We start from the raw sequence: 21,261 nt of genomic DNA on the forward strand, positions 1-21,261 counted from the left end.
AGTTACCATGTACATACCATGATATAAAATAACTAAATTGAAAATTGTAGATATGTATAGTGAACAAAAATTCATCTTTCAGTTAAAAATAAAAGCTTTAAAAGAAATAATATGCAAAGAAACAAATGAATTTAATGTGAAAGTTATGATGGTGACATCTATTGAAATAAAGTAAAAACTATGTACCTCAAAGTGAAAAACGTCGGTAAAACAGGTAGCTGCTGTTGGGTCGATAAAAGCGGAGTCTTCCTTTATCGTAACGCGTGGACTGTGACAGGCGTTCTGGCCGGTGCTCCAAAAACGAGCGCAGCCCCACTCTGTGAGGCGCCGCCCCATTTCGTGAGCCCCGCGTCTCTTTCGGCCGCCACGATGCAGGCTCCAGCGGTGTTTATGGATTTGTCGCTAGAAGATCAGGTACGTTTCTCACACATACGTATACAACGCGATTGAGGTTATGTTGTTGGGCGCGCCTCCAATACTAGCATATGTCATATTGACATTTAAACTGTTTTCAATTAAAGCATATTGTTCATCTAGTTGGTGTATTGAATATCAGTTCTTGTTATGTTATTTCTAATAGGCGCAAGAATTGAGGAAATATTTCAAAAGCCTCGGTGCCGAAATATCCGAGGAAAAGTCTGTTAAAGGTATAGAAGATGACCTGCACAAAATCGTTGGGGTGTGTGACAGTTGTTTCAAAGTCGGCAACGAGGAGGAAATCGATGCTATCCTTAACAGTATTGTCTCCATAATGGTATCTGTAAGTATTCTTCAATTTATATTCTGCATTATATCTATATATGTATTTTTTTATAATTGTTTTATATTGTCCTAGATATCATTGGATCGCGGAGAGAATTTAATTCTTGCTTTTAGTGAAAAGTTAGCGAAAGCTCCAGGCCAAAAGTTGGGCATGGTTGCACTACAATCGTAAGTGTCGTTTAGTAAAATATAGTATGGTATATTTAAGGCAGAATATAAATTTATGTTATTTTTTACATTTTACAGTCTATGGCGGCTGTACAAGAACTTAGAAAGTACGTCTCCATTGAGATATCACGTGTACTATCACGTGGTCGGTATAGCTTGTCGTGTCGGACAGGTTAAAGAAGTCTTCAGTGGTGTTGACCAACTCAAAAAAGAATTCTCAGCGTGTCTTCCATCTTCCGAACAAATGCAAAAGCTTTACAGACTTTTGCACGAAGTCTTAAAAGATAATCAAAGGTTATATTGTGCTGTTGTGAATTGAAACATTTAAAATTTTGCTTTATTTAACATTGATATTTGCTTTACAGTGAATTGGCATCTAAGGTTATGATTGAATTATTGGGCACATATACGTCAGAAAATGCTTCATATGCTCGCGAAGATGCTATCAAGTGCATCGTGACAGCTCTTGCCGATCCCAACACTTTCTTGCTCGATCCACTGTTATCTTTGAAACCGGTCAGATTCTTGGAGGGTGAACTTATCCACGATTTACTGTCGATATTTGTTTCGGAAAAGCTATCTAGCTATCAACAATTCTACAATGATCACAAAGAGTTTGTCCAAAATCAAGGTAAAACTCTAATTGATGGTAAATGTAGTGTCATTTTTATAGATTTTGGATTGAGATTGTTGTGTGGATTTTAGGATTAAATCACGAACAAAATATGAAGAAGATGCGATTACTCTCGTTCATGCAGCTTGCTGAATGCAACCCTGAAATGTCGTTTGATCTTATCCAAAGCGAACTTCAATTGGAAGAGGAAGAAGTGGAAGCATTCATCATTGAAGGTATACAGTTGAATCTGCATTCTTGTTTCAGAATTTAAATGCTTTATCGTGAGAAACGATTCATTCACACCGTAGAATAAAATGTATATGTTATAGTTGAAGTTTATCTTCCACTTGTATTATATTCCATCTATCCTGATACTAACTACTGTTTTAGTTAAAGCGTATTTTCAGTTGTGATACATTTTGTTAGGATATATTCGCTATAGAATAAATTCATATAGCGAATTAAATTCCAAATGTTCAAAATTTATTACATCTGAAAATGCAGTTCAATTATAAGTAAGGTTTTCGTGAAAACGTCACTCGACTAGTAAATTGAGTTGGAAAGTCACATTTTTGTTTTGAACGCATTCTTAGAGTTATCGAAATATGTTAATCATTACCTTTATTCATAATATCTAGCAAATATTAAAGCATTCGTAAAAACATTAGAACTATCAAAACTCAACTGTTATATTACAACTGGCGCACATTGTTGAAAGCGTATTTACACTTGTATTGATATATATTGTATTCAAATATATTATATATATTGTATTCGAATATGAATGACCTAAAACATCAATTGGAATATATTACAAATGAAAATACACTTCAACTGTAACATGTTCAATATAACTTGACAAAATAAAATTTATTGGGCCAATTTTTATCCTTATCTTACCAGTATTTGATTTCTCAGACTGTAAAAATGCTTTAACTGTTTGCCCGCGGCCGTCTTCTATGGAAGCTTTGCGCGACACGTCTGTAGCGCGGCTGTCTTCCATAGAATTTCTGAACTTTGCACGGGATTTTGAGCCTTATATGCGCCTATTTCAACTGTTTTAAGGTTCAAAATTGGTTGAATATATTACTGAGAGTTGAATGCCATCTATTCAATTTGCTTAAAATGAATATATACCAGTCAAAATTAGGTTTTTTGTGGAACCATACTGAAACCTCGTTTATGTGACGTCACGCCTGTTGAACAATGGCGACGATACGTCTCAATTGTATGAAGAATGATTATTTGACAATTAAGCCAAAACTACGAGATATATTATGTATTTTATTGTTTAAAATAATACTTTGTGTTAATTAACATATCTGGTTACTTGAGTAAATATTAAAATCTGTATTTAAGGTCGAAAACTCGATTGCCAAATTCGCGAAAAAGGTGCCGCGTACAGGGCTCGTTCGCTATATTTATTGCCGCGGGCAAAGGGTTAAAGACTGAGTCTCCGTAGCCGTACTCACGAATTTGATTACATATTAGTTCATTGACATTGAATAATTCGTTTTGTTGTATAAATGTGTTATAATTTTATCATTTCAGTGCTTAAAACAAAACTAGTACGCGCAAGAATGGACGAAGCCATGAAGAAGGTCCACGTGTCCAGCACCATGCACCGAACATTCGGCAAAGCCCAGTGGCAACAGTTGAAAGATTTGCTATACTTGTGGCGCGCAAATTTAAACAACATTCAAGAGGGAATGAAGAACGTTGCAGCGGCACAGCAAGAGCTGGTCGCCCAGCAGCAAAAAGCCTGATCTTCTCAAATTAAATAAACCCATTTCATACAAATGTTAAAAACCAACCCTATTTATACATGTGTATGTGAATTATTCCTTTTTGTTTACACATAAATTGATACAACGGTATATTCGTCTTTTATTTACGCAACTAAGGGGAAAATTTGAGACTAGGTATTATAAATGAAACAGCACGAGTAATTATTAAAGTATACATATAGACAATATGTATATAATGTGTTTATTTCAACAGTGCATATATTGTGGTGCCTCTTGTTACTTCTTACTGTACATATTTATATATTATTTTATCTTCATCGGGAGTATATTTTACAAATGTCGTTTCGTAGGTGTGTGGGGGGAAAAATACGTAACCTCTGATAAAATAGTATGTGCACGTTACTTAATTTTTAATCAACAATATACATATACATACATACATTCATATCGTAACTGGAACATTGAAATTTTTAAACACTACAAAAATACATGTATCACCTCAAAACATATTCACCGTATCTGCTAACAAGCTAGTATATTTGTAGCGTTAACGAAACGAGCAGGCGTAACATTTGTATCTTGTCGAAGGACTGTTTCCTCTCTCTGTTTGCAATATTTACGCAGGTCTCGTACAAAAATATCATATTCGATCGACGGATGTGGAACGCCGTAGTCCGTCGATCGAACCACTTTCAAGATTTAGCTAGTTAAACATAATGAATACATATTAAAACAATCACTATAACGTTTCACACATCAGATTCGCGGTTTAGACTTTCCTTTACCATTCTGGATCAAACTGTGGTGTGTACTGAGTGCGAGCCAACGGAGCAAATCGACGCGTATAATATTATACAATACGTTCGGTGGGGGATTGGATTTGCTCCTTCGTTCAGCACTGTCGTTTACAAAGGCTTTACTTTGACATTTTATTAGGTACATAGGACATTAAAATATTACATATTTAATTTTAGAACATTTTATCAATAGATACATTCAATTTATAATATAAATTGTTTTTGAGAAGCAAATTCCAATAGTGATCAAAACTTATATCCAATACAATACATACATATATCATACATTAAAAATAACATTTTTTTTAATTCATATAACACTAGCGTTCATGTACATGTTGCAGTCCAAGTGTACATTTCATCTGTTCATACACAAACCAATCCGGCCAGTTATAGTGTACACAAAAGAACCAATTGACGAACGGACTAGTTTCCTCATGCACAAACTATTAGGTATAAGCATTCTCAATAATTTATCCCATCCTCTATGTATGTATTATTACCCTGAGTTGCAATATTTTAAATGCTAGCAGAAACAAGAATTATAACAAAGATTAAAGTGACCATTTTCCAAATTCAAAACCAGGACATTTTTTTCCAAAAGCATTTTTCTAAATACTTCAATTATTTAAAAGAAATCATGGATGCACATTTATGAAAAAATGAACTCTCTTATAAAATTCTACACAAGACTGGTTAAAATTATACTAAGTGATAAGCAAACTTTTTAAAGTTTCAAGATTTAATCACTTGACTATATATTGTTCATCCAAGTAAAAAATCCTTTGGCTGGTGCATTTGTTCCTGATAAATGAAAACGACATTTAATTAATTTGCCAATATTTTTGTAGGAGACATCATTTTTGCATCACATTTTGCAATGATGTAAGAGACATCATTTTACAAGAATTTGTATATTAGATAAAAAAATCTATTACATAAAAAAGTGTATTGGTTTAATTTCGACACTTACCAGTAAAGATACACAAAAAAAAACAATACTGTCCTGGTAAAATCAGTACGAATGGTCACCTCATTAAAGATGTAATATGGTTTCCATAGGATTTCCCTTTTATATACTTGGCGCTTTGACATATTAAAGGTTTCGACTACTAAATGTTTCATGCGCCATCTGTTGAGTCTATTTGAAGATAAATTTTGACTGTTAGCACTTAAACTAAAACCAATAGTTCGTGTATGAACAAACTAGTACGTTCATGAACGATCCGAAGTGAACACTTGGACTGTAACACACGTATATAAGGAAATGGTATCATTCTTCATCCAAAAATTTCGCATCTTATTGAAAAAACTGCTCAAAGACTGTGTCCCAGATGGAAAATGATAACTTTACCTTACATTAAAAAACTAATATCAAAGTAGGTTTTAATCGAACAAGGCACAGGATTAAATCGAACCTGTGATATTATGCAGAAGTGGCATAACTAGCGTGCCCAAGCTTTGTATATGTTTGAAATGTTTCAATTTTATTACATATTCTTCACTAGAAAGGTCACATTGCCTGGACACGGTCTAAAATATGGTGCATCCATCCGTCAGTCTTTCCGACGATGTATGTTTTAAAACTCGAAGGCCTATATAATCGTGTGTGTATACATTCCATTATATTTTTATCTCAATTAAATAAACTATTACTAAATGCGTGTGTGTTATGACACGCTCGAATTGCAATACCCGGCCCCGTTAAATTTAAATATGTAATATGTTTTATTTAAATTTCAACTAATGCAAAGTCAACGAATTTGATTTATTTTTTAATTACATACAATATAATGAAGAGAGAGAGAGAGAGAGAGAGCATTTTAACAGTGATGGCTAAGAAATATTATTTACATTGTATAATATTTTAACGTAAAATTAATAATACGTTTATAATGCACCGTCAGATGCACATGCACACATGTTACGAGCATTAGATAAATACCATTTGTACCTACTAATTAAATATAATAATAATTAGTATATGAATACATCGAGATTAAACGAAAGTATTTAAATAAATATGTATATATATTTTTTGTATATGTATTTTTTTTTTACATTTTTCTTATTTCTAAAAATCACACGTATGATATGCAAAATGAACAATAGGAAGATGTGCTTTTTTTTAACACATATTATAAATTGATAACCGCAAACATTATACTCTCTTCCAAAATGACTCATATAGTTTACATATACATTGTTTGACGAGTTTATCAATTTATTTAGTGTTCGAAATAGTATTCCCAGGAAGTCATTTAAATTTTCAATGGCCCTTTCTGCTTATTGGTCATCAATGTATAATATTGTGTATTTTTTTCAAATTACACGCAAATGACGAAGCAACACATTTTTATTTCTTATTTTAACTTTTCACTAATATAAGCAAAAAATATTTTTATATATTCGAAGAGACATCCAATATATAAATGTATAATCTGTATTTATTTAATGTACCTAATCATTAATCTTCGGAACTATCGTGCTTTAACATTTTCATATCTCCATCGCCGTCGTAATTACACTTTCATCCGCTTACTTGTTATTTTTAATCAATTATAATGTATCTATGTTTTTTTTTTAACATCAACTTTAAAACACACTGATTAAACGAAAACGATGATACATATATGTATATAATTTTTAACATGTATATAATGATATAATTAATATTACTTTGAAAATGCGTTGTAAATGATAGTATCTTGTAGAATTTTCTTTTCGAACAACGAGTTCCTAAAATCATATTTCTTATAATATATATACATATGTTTTTATTATTATTAATAAACAATTTGTTTGTTTACCTTTATCTGTATGAACCGTAATCAGTTGGAGCAGGAGCAGCCTCTTGACGGAATGGATTGTTAGGATTACTACCTGGTACTGATAAACTGGGTCCAGATGGTTGCTGTCGAGTGGCACCATATGTCTCCTGATTGCTCAGATCAGAGAGTCTGCTTGACGATAGGGCTCGAGGTAACGGATTGCTCGGGACTCCGTGAGGTGCTAAGTGAGCCGTCTCTTCCGCCACCTTAAGAAATTAATCAAAATTCAATAATTCATTTATTTATTCAAGAATACTTGGGAAAGACAGCATAGTTGATAGGCCCAAGGATTTTGGTATCATAAAGTTATACAAAAATTACAAATATCAAGATAAAAAACAAAAAAAAAACCGAAAAGAAATATATAAATAACTCAAAATATGTAAAGGAAAATAAATATGGGCTGGAAATCCCTGCATATCTACACTATATATTTTATCATTAATATTATCTATATAATTAATAATATATTTATCATAGTCAACTTTATTTCTAATAATGAATCGGAATTTTTTTTGCTTATATAATCTTATGCTTAATACTTATAGTAGTTTATATATTAAAAACTTAGTAAGTTTAAAAAAATCAGGCCGTATAAAATTTGTACATTGATAAAAATATCCTTAAATGATATGTTGTATTGAATTCCACGTGTGTATGTTTATCACATAGGTCGAAGGTTCGAGTCCTCGTCAAACTGCTGGTTAGGTTTGGGGGTTTTGTGACTCCAAATCGATCGTTTCTCTATCAGAGTTTGCCAATTTTATCTGATCATTGTTGAAACGGTTCCTGAAAATTGGTATTAGATCATTTCCTGTTGTCACAAAATCTGTGTGTATAATTTGTAAAAATTATGCACAGTAATCTGAAATCTATAGATATATATCTCTATAGACATCTCTATAATTTCGTGTTTATTATATGTATAAAATTGTAATAATAATTGTACACAAAAATCTAAAAATAATCCATAGATGTCTCTATGATTATTATTTCTGTACTGATTAATTGTTATATGCTATGTATTCTGATTGTATATGTATTATTGTATTTCTGACCGTTATCGTACAGTCGCATTGGAGCGATCTGTAATCACGAGTGTATATTGATTGTAACAATAAAAATAAAATAAAAATATGTATGTCAATTTGCTTGTCTTGGAAACTGGTAAAAAAGCAACTCTCGTTTTTACCCCTTTTCGGTCTAAAAATTCTATTGAAATTGATTTCGATTTCGATATAACTCATTTAGGGAGTTAATTACCAAATTTAATCCATTTTGAATTTGCCGTTGCTTAGGCAATGCACTGCGTAGGTATAAAAAAGCCTATACACACACTTATCTGTTATTATAGACATAATGAATTATAGGTTAGAAATGAATGATTTTATTATTAATACAATTCGAATAATAAAGCTATTGACGAATTAGCATTACATAAAAGAATTTATGTTTGTTTGAAAGACTATATGCATTTGCATAACGTGTTATCATTCATTCATGGGAATTTGAAAATAAATGAATAATTTCTTTTGTTTCGTATCTATACTATAATATATTTATGTACACATGAAACATACCTGATGAGGATCTTCAGTCACAGGCAGATCAGATACAAAACCGGTGTCCTTTCTGTAGAAGTTTATGAAGATGAACCCGGCGAGTACCATTAAACATATCAATCCATAGCCACGGAAGGTAGCTGTTGTGCCATAGTAGCTTACAAATATTCCACCTGAATATATAACGCAATTAAATCACTCTCACTGTAGCATATGTTATAGCATAATTGAAGAAGACATAAGAATTAACATTACCTATGACAGCACCACAACCCCTGCCCAAGCCGTGGTGAATACCTTGCAGCACACCTTGGGCTGAAGCCCTGAGACCTGGAGGTGTACAATGGGCGATATAAGAGCAGCAAGCTGCCCATACAGCTGCATGAGTAACACCTTGGATGAATTCGAAGGGCAATACCCACCATGGATTACGTAGCCATGATATGTATAAGAAGCGAAGAACGTTCCCGATCAATCCAATGCAAAGCACCTAATGTATTATATAAAAATAATTATCACTTCTGTTCAAATGACACATGTATTTAAATAATATAAAAAAAATATTGTAGTACCTTCACGTGTCCCATTTGTGTGATGAGTTTGAAGCTGAAGAAGTAGGCAAATATTTCAGAAATGTGATTGATGACGGATGCAACCCCAAATAGTGTTGGAGATCCACCATAATCTTGGAGGTGCCAAAAGAGGAAAGTGAAGATGAGTCCAATACCGAAACCCATAAACCAAGCGACGAAAAGGAAAGAAGCACATTTTAAGTTCTTGAATTGCTTCAATACGGTCACCCACTCTGGCATTTCACGGGTTGTCTGAGCAAACATTTTGGTCTGAAAATATAAATGAATATACTTTTAGTATGAATCTCTCATATTAAGTGTTTCATTCATAGTATAATAAAAAATAGTAATAATAACTTGTGCGATAGGTTTCTCTGGAGCACTTGCCGCAGAGGTGTCCAATCCTGGTAGATTGAGCTGAGCAGCTAGTTGACTCTGTAATCGTTCTTCTTCTGTCGGTAGAGAATGATCTTGCTGTACTTCTACTTCCACATTAGGATAGTCATATTTAAAATTGATCTATTTCAATAATAAAAAAAAACTGATAAAATCAACTTTAGTTCTTCTGAATAAAATACAAAAGTTTTATATACCTGAGTGGCTGTAATAAGTGCAGCGCCCATTAAAACTGAAAAAGTGGCGAAACAGATGGTATAGTTCTTCTCTTGTCGTTCTGGTCCACATGGATGATCTGGGAATGCTGTTGAGTGATCCAAGGCAATACCGACGAAGAACATAGCTAAACCCCAACCGAGGGAACCAAACATCCTCTGATGGCCATATCTATCAGCATCTTCACCCAGCAGCGTTATAACAGCTGAATCCGCCAAGGTGATGGCTGGAGCACTAAAGAATTCTCCTATGATAACAAGTAGCAGCAAAAGGAAGAACGCTTTTTGTATATCTTGCGTGCGATACACTATGGAGGAGAACATCGGGGACACCCAACTTTTATGCTTGACATCGTCGTAATTTGAAGCATATCTGACATCCAATGGAGATTGTCCAGCTACGGAAGATGGTCGAGCAGCTCTAGCCACTCTTGAATACGATCTGCAACAATATATGAATTCAATTTGTGAAATACCATTTATAAGAAAAATTATCAATTCACCATTAAGTAGATACGTATGTAAGTATTAGGAATTATATTATAAACTTACGCAGATCCAGGAATTTCATTGTCGTTGAGAAGGAAAAGGGGGGTTTCGGGTGGTCCTTCATTGGGAGGGACTGATCTTTTAAGTATCTGAGGTAGCTCTGGAGATCGAAGTTCATAATCAGTAGCATTCTTGCGAGCTATGCAGCTGGCTGCTGGTGGTTGAACAAATCCCAAAGGCAGCGTGAAAACTATCCAAGCAGATAGCGAAGCAAGAAGTAGTATTTTTCCCTTTTGCCATCTAAAATTTTACAAACAAAGTTAGTTCGCAGGAAGATTGGGGTATGTGGTAAGAAAATTGAGCTGAACTAATATTACCTATCGGCTAAAGATCCCCAAAATGGTGCTGAGAGGAATTCAACGAAAGGACGAGTTCCAATAAGAAGACCGCATTGACCGGCGTTCATTCCCATTTGCTTGAAATAGACCCCCATGAGCGGAAACAAGGAACCAAAAGCAGAATAAAAGAAGAAGTAGAAAGTTTTGACTGTGAGCAGCTCTTGATCCACAGCTCCAAACAGCAGCTCGATGATGTCAGAACGGCCGCGAATTTTATGAGTCGCCTCTTTAGGTTGGGGATATCTGAAAAACATCCGAATATTTACATAATTCCAGAATTTAGGAAATGCGATGAGAATTTATATGGCTGTGTTTTTCCGCATCCTCTTTATAAAAACGGCTCACGTACGCTCATTTTCATATTTCAAATGCCATTATCTTTTCATGTGTGGGATTAGCATATGAAAATTTAATATGTATATAGTGAAATTGTTAGGCATATGTATGTATTATACATATTTAATATATAATACATACATATTTCATTTTGGTTAAACATATTCCCTACTGAGGCACAAAAAGCCTTGTAATGGTGGGAATATTCAGGAAAATATGTTAATATCGCAATGAAGTAGAGTGGAAATAATTCAAATAATAGGCGATAGCTTTTCTGGAAATTTTCATTCACTAGGGGAATAAGAAAGTCTTCGATCCTTCGATCAATATATCGATTGAATTATTTTTAAAACCATTAGTCATGACTCATGAGGAAACGAAAAAAGTAGACTTTTTTGAGATTTTTGTACAATCGATCGATAGACAAATATCAGAACGATTTCCTCTGCGATTACATTATGTAATTGCATATCTACATATTTACATATGTAAATACATATATGCTTTTTTACAAGCCTCATATCAAGTTGCTTTCGCTTTTTCGTCTGACAAAATTTGGATTTTATCTACTCTTCCGATCGTTTTCAAACTTCGCCATTTTTTTATTAAAGAATTACGAAAACATATGATGTACATATGTGATGTAATACCTCTTTCATTATAACGTTTTTATTTTCATCAATGATGTGTTTAATTATGAAAAATATAATTAAAAAACAAAAGAAACTATTTTTTATACGAAAAAACAAATTAATTGTCGCTTTTTTGTCCACAATTACATACACATGTTATATGTGTAAGATAAATTCAGAAATATTTTTCTTCGAAATAAATGAAGATCATCATTAAGCTAGTGTTTTGCCAGTTGACATTCAACGAATGGCTTTGTAAAAGAAGTGATGATTAATTTAAAATTAAAGTTGACACCATTTTGTTTTGTTTAATAAATTAATCGATTTTTTTTCCAAATATTATATGGAATTAATTTTATACTAAAAATTTGATTTATCCTGAAAACTCAATTTTATCTTGAAAATATATTTTTTTTATTTTTAAACGATACTTTTCCGCGGTGACTTAAATATACCTAACTAGTGATTTTACCCAGCTTCGCGCGGCATTTGTAATAAAAAACGCTTAAAAATGGCCAATCTAATAGTAAAATTCATTTTTTTTTATTAAATTTATTTGAACCGAAAAAAGGAATATTTAACGACAGCCAATCAGAAATAAATTACACGGGTTTTCTTTACACAAATGGTTTTTTGTATATATAAGGGAACCGGAACTGATAAAATAATTTTGATCCGGAACTGAAAAAGAATTTGGATCTGGAAATGAAAAAGGAATCGGGTCTGGAACTGAAACAGGAATCCGGAACCGGAACTGGAAAAAAAATCGGGATCCGGAATTGAAACAGGAATCCAAAACCAGAATCTAAATCGAGATCGGAATCGAATTCGTCGTTATAGAAAATTATAGTTTTTTCGAGAACGTCACGGATTCTGTGACCCAAAACTTACAAAGTCTCTTTCGAAATTATATATTAAGATATAATCCACAAATAATCAAACGGCTCACAAATATGTTTACTATAATATAAGAAATTTATTATATACTTGTACACATTATGTCATTTTAATTTTGGAAAACCAACATTAACATTGAGCTGAAAGTCGATAAACTAAATGTGAATGAAATAAATTTGAACAAATCGATAAAAAATACATTCGATATATTACACAGAATTTAAATTCAATAAAATAAGTAAAAACTGTTAAAAACGTGAAAATTTTCAACGGTAAATAAATGATTCATTCAATTATAAGTACTACATATGTATGAAGATATGAGCAAGAATTAGAATCGATGTTTTATATTTGTACTTTAATGAAGTGAATTGGGATTTTGATCGATACTAAATGTACTAACTTTGAAGTGTCGACCTCGCCTTCGGCAGAGGGGTCTACCATGGGCCTGACTGCCTGTCCAGGGGGTGGCCTTTGGGCGCCCCCATAGTCCCCATAGTCTTCCATGTCGGCGCCGCTCTGCATCATCAGTGGCGGAGCTACCTTGCGCCCACTCAGCTACTGCTACATGTGTGGTGCTCTCCACCGGCTATACAGGGTGTTTCGGGACTTGTGAGAACTACAGGGATCGATCCGGACCGCCGGGAAACCCCGATCAATAGGAGGAGGCGGAGGGGGCGCACGCGCGTGACGTCACGTCGACACACTGAATTTTCCGGCTTTTCCGCCTTTTCAGCCTTCGACCCTTACTCACGCACTGGGCCATTCATGAATTGCTCTAATCGTGGGTGTGGAATCGGCCTACAAAGCTAAAAATCAATTCTTACGAATTCCCGACGGACTATCGTGAATTATTAAAATTATTTCGTTGATTGAGTACTTTGTTTGTAGTTGAGAAATTATTCAGTACTATCCAAATTTTAACTCATTTCATTTTTTTTATTTTTATAGTTAAAATGAGCATTGAAATCGGCATCACAATCGACCGTCTTATGTACCCAGTGGAGTGCTAGAATCTATAAAATTTAAATAATAACCAGCTCTCGAGGGAAGGGTTCCTTTGAATTTGTTTATTAAGACATATTCGTATACTTTTAAAACAGTTTAAAAATATTTCATTACCAAATTTTACACAATATCAATTAACGTTCGATGTCTATTCAGCATTTGAACATTTGCTATTTAGTATTTTCCTCCCGTATCCTGCGCGCGCACATTAAACAAGGCTATATGACAAAAAGAGAGATAATTTCACCGCATGCCACTGATATATATTATATATACATAGTACCGTTTACCATGCACCCTTTTTTTTGGTCTTTCGACTTAATATCTTTCGATTTCGATCTTTGCCTTCCGATATTTGCTTTTTTGACCATTTCACTTTCGGTCCTATAGACATGTAAAGAAAATTGTTGTAATCGAAATAGTATTAATTTCGAACGATTTGTCATTCTTGTGACTAAAACTAAAGTTCCAATGCATGAAGACAAGAAAAAAGTATTTTGAAACTTAAAAGTAATGGAGTGCAAAGAGCAAACTTCTCTAAACAAAATTAATCTGTAGAGCAAATTTCAATAGAGTAAATCTAAACTGCTTAGGGGATTTCTGTGGGTATTGCAAGAATATTATTTGCTTTCTTTCAACAGCTTTATTAACTAACTAACTACATATAATGAATGTAATCGAGATATGAGCATCTGGAAGTTCACAACACTGTATAAGAGTTTGGAGAATTGAAGAGAGAGGAGAATGGGGGGGGGGGGCATTTTCTCCCCCCCGCCCTAGATTTGATCAGGCCAGGAGCATGCATGTTATTTTATGTCTTAATCAAATTGATTAATGTTACTAAAAGTTTGGGCCAGCAGAATCCTGTCAATCCGATTTATTTATATATGCAACCAACGACTTAATCTATGTATTTGAGGAATATAAGAAGTATAAAAAACAAAATTTGATACGTTTACGAAATCAAACCAAAACCTTATGAACTCTCGCAAACAAAGAATCTATTCGCTGGGTATCCCAAATTGAATTTTATATAATTTTAAAAAGGCTTTTTTTATCAAAAAAATCTTAAATTCTTCAAAATTTTACCTGCAACTTGAAGGTATATCAATAATGTTGATTTTAACATTAAAAAAATACATAGTTACATTCAAGGTATTCAATTTTTTTTGTTCAAACATGCTTTTTTTTCATAATGATTTGACATGTCGAAAAAGGGGGAATATTTCATTTTCGAAATTATAAAATTAGCCACCTCCTCCATTTCACAAAAATTATCCATTAATCTTGTTTTCCCAGCGCCTGGGTTTGCTCGGAATCGTAATAAAATTATCTTCCTCTCCCTGTGGAAATGAAGTGATCATTGAGAAAGTGTTTTTTCACGTCCTGTCAAACTGAAAGAGAAAGTAAAACAGTTTTTATGGGAGAGAAACTTTATTGCCATTGTAATGAAAAAGCTCTATTGCCATTGTGATGAATTATCTTTATTGTCATTGTGATGAAAAAACAGCCGATCATCAGGTCCTGAACGAAAAATGGCGCCAATATCAATATCAACAGTTTCAATGTGTCGTGTTTCGATCAGTCATCGATCCAATTATTTTAAGAGCGTTACTATTACTTGTATTGTCGCATGTTCAACTTGATTTTTATAAATGGCATTGATTAAATGGTAAACGGATTATTTCGTAAATTGCGATCGCGCGCACGACAATCGTTGTCACAAAAATCACGAATACGGAATATCTGGCACTCGATCAGAAAAATGTAATAATAATAGAAGGGCTCTTATAAATAAATAATTGCTGTCAATATTACGCGGTACGTCTCGAGTACGATTTTTCGAGCTAAAAGCCTTCATGGCCGTTGGTTGTGCTCTTACGGCCGGCCGGGCTTCACCCGCGGCGCGGTAAATTCTAACAGCAGTTGCTATTTAGTATCCACTTGAGTCGGTCTATTCGTTCGGTAATCCCGACGAGGATCGCCAGATGTAGCAGCCTCCCAGTACAGTACAAATGCATGCTATTTTTGTCATCCATATGGGCTGCGGGGCTGCAGACCTCCCAGTATAGTACATATTCAAGCTATTTTTGTCTTCATTCGATCACCGGTTTGGTTAACGAGCTACTACAGCCTGAATAATGTCTGCAGCCCCCCCACTATGAAATCTCACGGTTCTTTTTTATATATCCCTCTGTGGTCCGTACCAGAATTATGTAAAAATATTGTATTTTAATATTTTTAAAAAATTCAAAACTTTGAAAAAAAAGGCCAAAAAATGACTTTTTTTTTTTTCGGATGACTAGAAGGGTTGTAATCGTATCAAGATGGAGGCACCCTTTTTTTTACCTCCCCCACTTTACCAGCCTGTTATTTTACTAATTTTTAATGTTTTTTCTTTTCATTTTTGTTATGTATTATTGAAATATTAATAAACATATAATAAAAAAATGCATATCAAAAATGTTGTTAGTTTTTGTTTTATTGAATATTAAAAAACCCCCAAAATTTGTCCCTCTAGACTAGAATACCCCCTTAAATTGTTTTCCATTTTTTGTTTGTTTGTTAATAGGTTTGTAAATTCATTCAAAATACGTTTATTATATTTACCCACAATTCACAATGAACAAAATGATCACACCATTATTAGGGGAAGGGGAGGGTGAACTCCAAATTAAATCTGCCATTGCATACATAATAAAAATGATTCCTTCTCTTGTTTGATATATTATGTGAATGACTTTATTTGTCTTGTTGACAATTACAAGAAACAAGTAAGGTGTAAACGCGACATAAGTTAAGGTTACGTTTCAAGAGAAGCTCTTGAAAAAGTTATTTTATTCGACTTTATATAATATTAGATTGATTAAAACAAATGACTTTCTTTTATAAACGCTTAATTTTATTAACATGTCTTCAAAATAATAATGTACGTATATTATTAATTACAATAACCGATATGTTCAACAATGGATATGAGGATGTGTTAGGAGTAATGATCTTATCTATCTATTATACAATTATTTTTTTTACTTTATTTTATATAAGAACAACTGAATACTAAAATAATGAGATAATACATAATTTTAGTAGTTCAGTTGTTATTATTGAGCACAGTGATAGACTATACAAAACACTGAAGTGACTAGAAAAATGTTTAAAATACAATCCTCAAAAGTCACGAGTATATTGTAATTAAAAATAGTAAAATTAAATGGTCTAATAAAGATTTTGCTATCTACAACCACCGTACAGAATGTGATAAAAAGATAATTGTCTTTTCCACTCTCGTGTCGTGCTTTGTTGCGAAGACACGAAATTGATAGAAGATTAAGAATCGATACAATAAATTGTCAAATGAAGATTTGGCACGAGAATTTGAGTATTATGTCAATATTTAGGAATGCATTATTAATAATGGTTTAGCTGCAGAAGTACGAAATTACATATTATATACATATACTATTAAAAAATGTGTTTAACAAATGATTCAAAAAAGTTCTTCCAGATAAACAATAAACTTGAGCAAATAAACTTAACTCTCTTAATTGTAAAGCTTTAAATAATTGATATTGAAAATATAAAATAAATTCTGTGTAAAGAAGATGGTACTGAGTTGGTTCAGATACTCTCAATGAAACATTTCCGATACAAATGCATCTTATTGTATCATAATTAATACAATAATCTCATTTTATTAATTAATGCACAATGAGAATATTCATTGAAGAAGTGGTATAATTAGGACTATCTGAATTTATATATTTTAATACAAATACATTAACAGAATTAAAGTTTACACAGCCAATATAATTATTTTAAAATTAAAAGTCCTAACAAGATGCGGATTTCTATAGGAACTAAAACGACGGAATGCATTGTACGAACTTATACAGTTTTATAATATTATTTATATTTAAATTTCATTAGTTTGATAATTTTTTTATTTCCAATTCATTAGTTGACTGCAATTTGTAAATAGCACTATCACTTTATTGTGTAATATCATTTTTAATTTTAAGATACTTCGTGTAAATGTATATAAAAATAAATATGAATTAATATAAATACAATTCTTCTATAGGAATGAAATATTTTTACAAATGTAAATTCGATATCGTTACATTAAAATTGTAATATTTTTATCATAATAAAATAATTATATTTTATTCATTCGTTCATTCATACTTGAATCTTAAGTGACACAATGATTCAGTCCCACATATCAGTATACAATTATTTTATTGTATACAAGCTATATGTTATTTACAAAGAATATAAAAATATATTCATCATATAATATAATATTAAAAAATAATTCATAAATGAGGTTTTAACAACGCCCGGTTGTTCACATTTTCTTTTAAGCATTTCATCAGAAGTTTAATATCAAAAAATCAGTCCTTTGTTTAATTTTTCATTATAAAAAATCACTTATTAAGTTGAATGTGTGTAAAATGTTCACACCGTGGATATGTCCGATTGGCAATATATGCGATTTTCACATATTGTCTGATTTTTTCTTTCCTGATTTCTCTTGCTTCGCCTTCTCCCACTGTGAAATCATCTTCAACGGATAACATAACAATCCTGAGAATGTATAAAATGCTCCAGCGATGTAAAAGGACACGTCGAAGGATCCCGTCAAATCGTAAAAGATGCCTAAACAGAAATATTATTAGTAACTGTAAGAAATAATCAAGCGGAACCACAATTCAGTTCAATTGATTGTTTACCTGCAATTGGAACGCCGACGATAGCCGCTATACCTTGGAACATCATAAGTAAACCGAAAGCATTCGTCAACTTTTCTAGACCCATCAATTCGACTACTATGATCGACCTCAAAGATGCAAAACAAGCTGAAAACACAAAATAAAATACATATTAGATATATGAAAATAATGTATCAATTAAAATCATTCTAAATTCTAGATAAAGTCAAATCATATACATAATCTAATATACATATAATTTCGAAAGAGACTTTGTATGTATGTATGTTTGTTTGGTTCGTAGAATCCGTGACGTTCAATTTAATAAAGGTTGTGCAAATTATTGGCTATTTGCAGGTACTATATCTGCGACAGGCGCAAAGCCTTCTGCGCATGCGCGTGAACTGTCACTGTCAGCGTGTTTACTGTTAAAATTTTGTTTTAAACCTCTTAAAATTTAGTTCGAACTCGTTAAGTGACATAGAGTAAAAAATATAATCCATATTAGTTATTATTATTAATTGTTAGAAAATTATTATCATATACAACGTATAATACCTACATACAAGTACAAGCCGCGAACTAGCTAAATGATATAAATCTATTATAATAACGTGCGAAATTTATTTACCTCATGTATAATGAACGATTGATTAATAACAAGACTAGCATACATTAAATTTAAGAATTATAATCGGATTATAAGTTCACGCGCATCCGCAGAAGGCTTTGCGCCTGTCGCAGATTGAGTACCTGCAAATAGCCAAGAATTTGCAGATATAGTATCTACAAATAGCCACAACCTTTAATAAAAAACAAATGAATATTCAAATAAATTTAAATAAAATAAAACTTCAAATAAATTAAAATGTTTACTATTAGATTGGCCATGTTTAAGCGGTTTATATTACAAATACCGAGCTAAGCCGTGTAGAAACACTAGTATACAATACATAGAGAGCATATCACGTTCTATCACAAAACGATCACAATTCTTATTTTCAAATTAACAATGAATTTATTCTTGGGATATATACTAACCAATTGATAGTCCAAATACGACACAGTATGCAAACTGATATCCGACTGAATAACTGATTCCACTGGCCATTGTGGCCAAACCGCCAATAGTTATAGCAATGTTGTTGATCCATAAAGCATTAACTCCTTCGATTGAACTCAACACTCCACATAGCACTCTGCCCACGGTGTTTGCAATACCGATACAGCTGATAAGCCACATTGCAGATGAATCCATACCGCCAGATATGGCCCTCTTTTGAATGTAAATAATGGGTGCAAAAAATCCCAACATGGAGAAAAATCCACTAAAAGCAAGCAGCATAAACGAAGGCGATCTCAATAAACTAAAGTCAAGCATAGTGGCCAAAGTCCTTCTGACGGCTACAGGACACATTGTGCATTTAGCTTCTGTTTCTTCAATCACGTCTTCTACAGTAGGCAAATGTGTTACTGACATGTGATAACCGATTGAGGATTTGCTCTGATATTGCGGAATCTTCTTCATACTTCCACCGAAGAATATATCCTCTCGGTACATGGGACGTGATACTTGGGTATCATTAGTTAAAGTTCCTCTCCTACTTCTGTTGTGCTCTTTGGGTTGTCGTCCGCTTACAGTGTTCCTTCTTTCACCGTTGCTCTCATCGATTAACAATGGTACAGTGTTTTCAGTTTTGCCGTTCTCGTGGGTAGCGTCATTTGTATTTTCATCTCTTCCATTCGATACTACTATGTACTTTTGACCATTTCCTTGTGTTTCTGAATTTTTAACGTTTCCACCTGACATACGTCTCATTTCTAAATTTGTGTGGCTCTTTCTAAACACTTCTGCAGCTGTTGGATAACTGTCGTTAGGTGCTACACCCATCCAGGTGTGCGGAGATGCTTTATTCTGCATCTCAATTGGGAAAACGAACCCAGAATCTGATTTCTGTTGAGCTTTTAACAGCAACGACAACTTATCGGCTTCATCTTTGCGCTTGCTGTCTTCCCCATCAGAGTTTGAAAGTGTCACTCGTACCGGTTTTAACGGTCTGAACATAATTCCACAAAGGAAGCAGAGCAATATTAAACCTAAAATGAATAAAATATTAAATTATATCACAAAAAATATATAATTTTTAAAAGGCCCAGTGTTTTCACATTGACTAGATATTGAAGATATACCATATGTTAAAAATTTGCACTTACCTCCATGAACTATTAAAGTCCCTTGCCAGCCGAACTCCTTCAGAAGCATATTTGTGAGCGGAGCAAAAAGGAAAGTTCCCACTCCTGATCCACACATTGATATGCCCGTAGCTAAAGCTCTCCACCGTTCAAAGTAGAATCCGACAGTGATAACAGCTGGTATATAAATCATAGAAAGTCCAATACCTAAAACAATTATCATTATAAAAATAAATGACCCAAATGCTAACAATACATTCTAAAAAGTAATAGTATAGAAACAAACCTCCAATGACTCCGTAAATTATGTACATGAAAATAACTCCAGTTGCAAAATACGAAACTGAAAAGCATATTGCAGCCACTATGGCGCCAATCATGGTCACTATTCTGAATCCGTAACGATTGGCTAAGGCACTAACGAATGGACCAGCAATTAAATAAAATCCTGACAGTAAGGAGCTGATAAAAGCCATCTTCGCCTCGGACACCTGGATCGAAACAGCAACCACATTTTAGTATATTTAATCGATAAGTCAATCATATTTCATTTTTAAAAATATTGTGATGGTAGCTTACTCCAAAATTTTCATTCATAGGTGTTAAAAGTAAACCACAAGAATAAACGATTCCATCTACTAATGTGTTGCAAATGAAAGATGCTGCGACTACAACCCATCCCCAACCTCCATCTGGTGGAACGATCTGAAAATTTTACATAATTTTTAATATACATAAGTCCTTAATTAATATAAATAGAGATGATTTTTTTTTATTAATAAGTATTATTTAATTGAATATTAAATAATACTACTTTATATTTTCAACATATGAGCCGTTATAATTGAAATTGGCGTAAGTCAACTTTTCTTCATTTCGAGAAATATCTCTCAAAACACTAAATATAATGTTTTACAATATTTAAA

General features: G+C 32.9%; 3 protein-coding genes across 5 annotated transcripts in view; 1 reads left to right on the plus strand and 2 right to left on the minus strand.

The window, feature by feature from the left end:
• The first annotated feature begins 228 nt into the window (after window positions 1-228).
• eIF3m (eukaryotic translation initiation factor 3 subunit m) lies at window positions 229-3,517 on the plus strand. The gene is made up of 7 exons (XM_077438654.1): window positions 229-414; window positions 581-760; window positions 836-930; window positions 1,009-1,224; window positions 1,296-1,561; window positions 1,636-1,779; window positions 3,098-3,517. Exons 1-7 carry the CDS (start codon window positions 370-372, stop codon window positions 3,310-3,312), a joined length of 1,161 nt encoding a protein of 386 aa, XP_077294780.1. The 5' UTR covers window positions 229-369; the 3' UTR covers window positions 3,313-3,517.
• A 2,648-nt stretch (window positions 3,518-6,165) lies between these two features.
• jef (major facilitator superfamily domain-containing protein 6 jef) lies at window positions 6,166-12,926 on the minus strand. Its single transcript, XM_077438793.1, has 10 exons — window positions 12,823-12,926; window positions 10,534-10,797; window positions 10,265-10,456; window positions 9,650-10,109; window positions 9,414-9,575; window positions 9,057-9,326; window positions 8,740-8,974; window positions 8,503-8,657; window positions 6,902-7,128; window positions 6,166-6,830 (listed from the first exon to the last, which is right to left on the minus strand). The coding sequence occupies exons 1-9, from the start codon at window positions 12,924-12,926 to the stop codon at window positions 6,904-6,906; spliced, it is 2,067 nt and encodes a 688-aa protein (XP_077294919.1). The 3' UTR covers window positions 6,166-6,830; window positions 6,902-6,903.
• A 3,389-nt stretch (window positions 12,927-16,315) lies between these two features.
• LOC143916378 (monocarboxylate transporter 9-like) overlaps window positions 16,316-21,261 on the minus strand; it is a 38,231-nt gene continuing 33,285 nt past the window's right edge. For 2 of the 3 annotated variants that reach the window (XM_077437454.1, XM_077437452.1), the window contains exons 3-8: window positions 20,915-21,040; window positions 20,622-20,826; window positions 20,357-20,542; window positions 19,184-20,239; window positions 18,164-18,289; window positions 16,316-18,089 (exon numbers count right to left, since the gene is read on the minus strand). In XM_077437454.1, the coding sequence (XP_077293580.1) occupies window positions 17,929-18,089; window positions 18,164-18,289; window positions 19,184-20,239; window positions 20,357-20,542; window positions 20,622-20,826; window positions 20,915-21,040 (1,860 nt within the window). In that variant the 3' untranslated portion in view covers window positions 16,316-17,928. The remainder of the gene's footprint in view (window positions 18,090-18,163; window positions 18,290-19,183; window positions 20,240-20,356; window positions 20,543-20,621; window positions 20,827-20,914; window positions 21,041-21,261) is intronic. The other variant, XM_077437453.1, reaches the window with a different exon arrangement.

Source organism: Arctopsyche grandis, chromosome 9 (genome assembly GCF_051622035.1).
Source record: "Arctopsyche grandis isolate Sample6627 chromosome 9, ASM5162203v2, whole genome shotgun sequence".
In the NCBI taxonomy this organism is placed as follows: domain Eukaryota; kingdom Metazoa; phylum Arthropoda; class Insecta; order Trichoptera; family Hydropsychidae; genus Arctopsyche; species Arctopsyche grandis.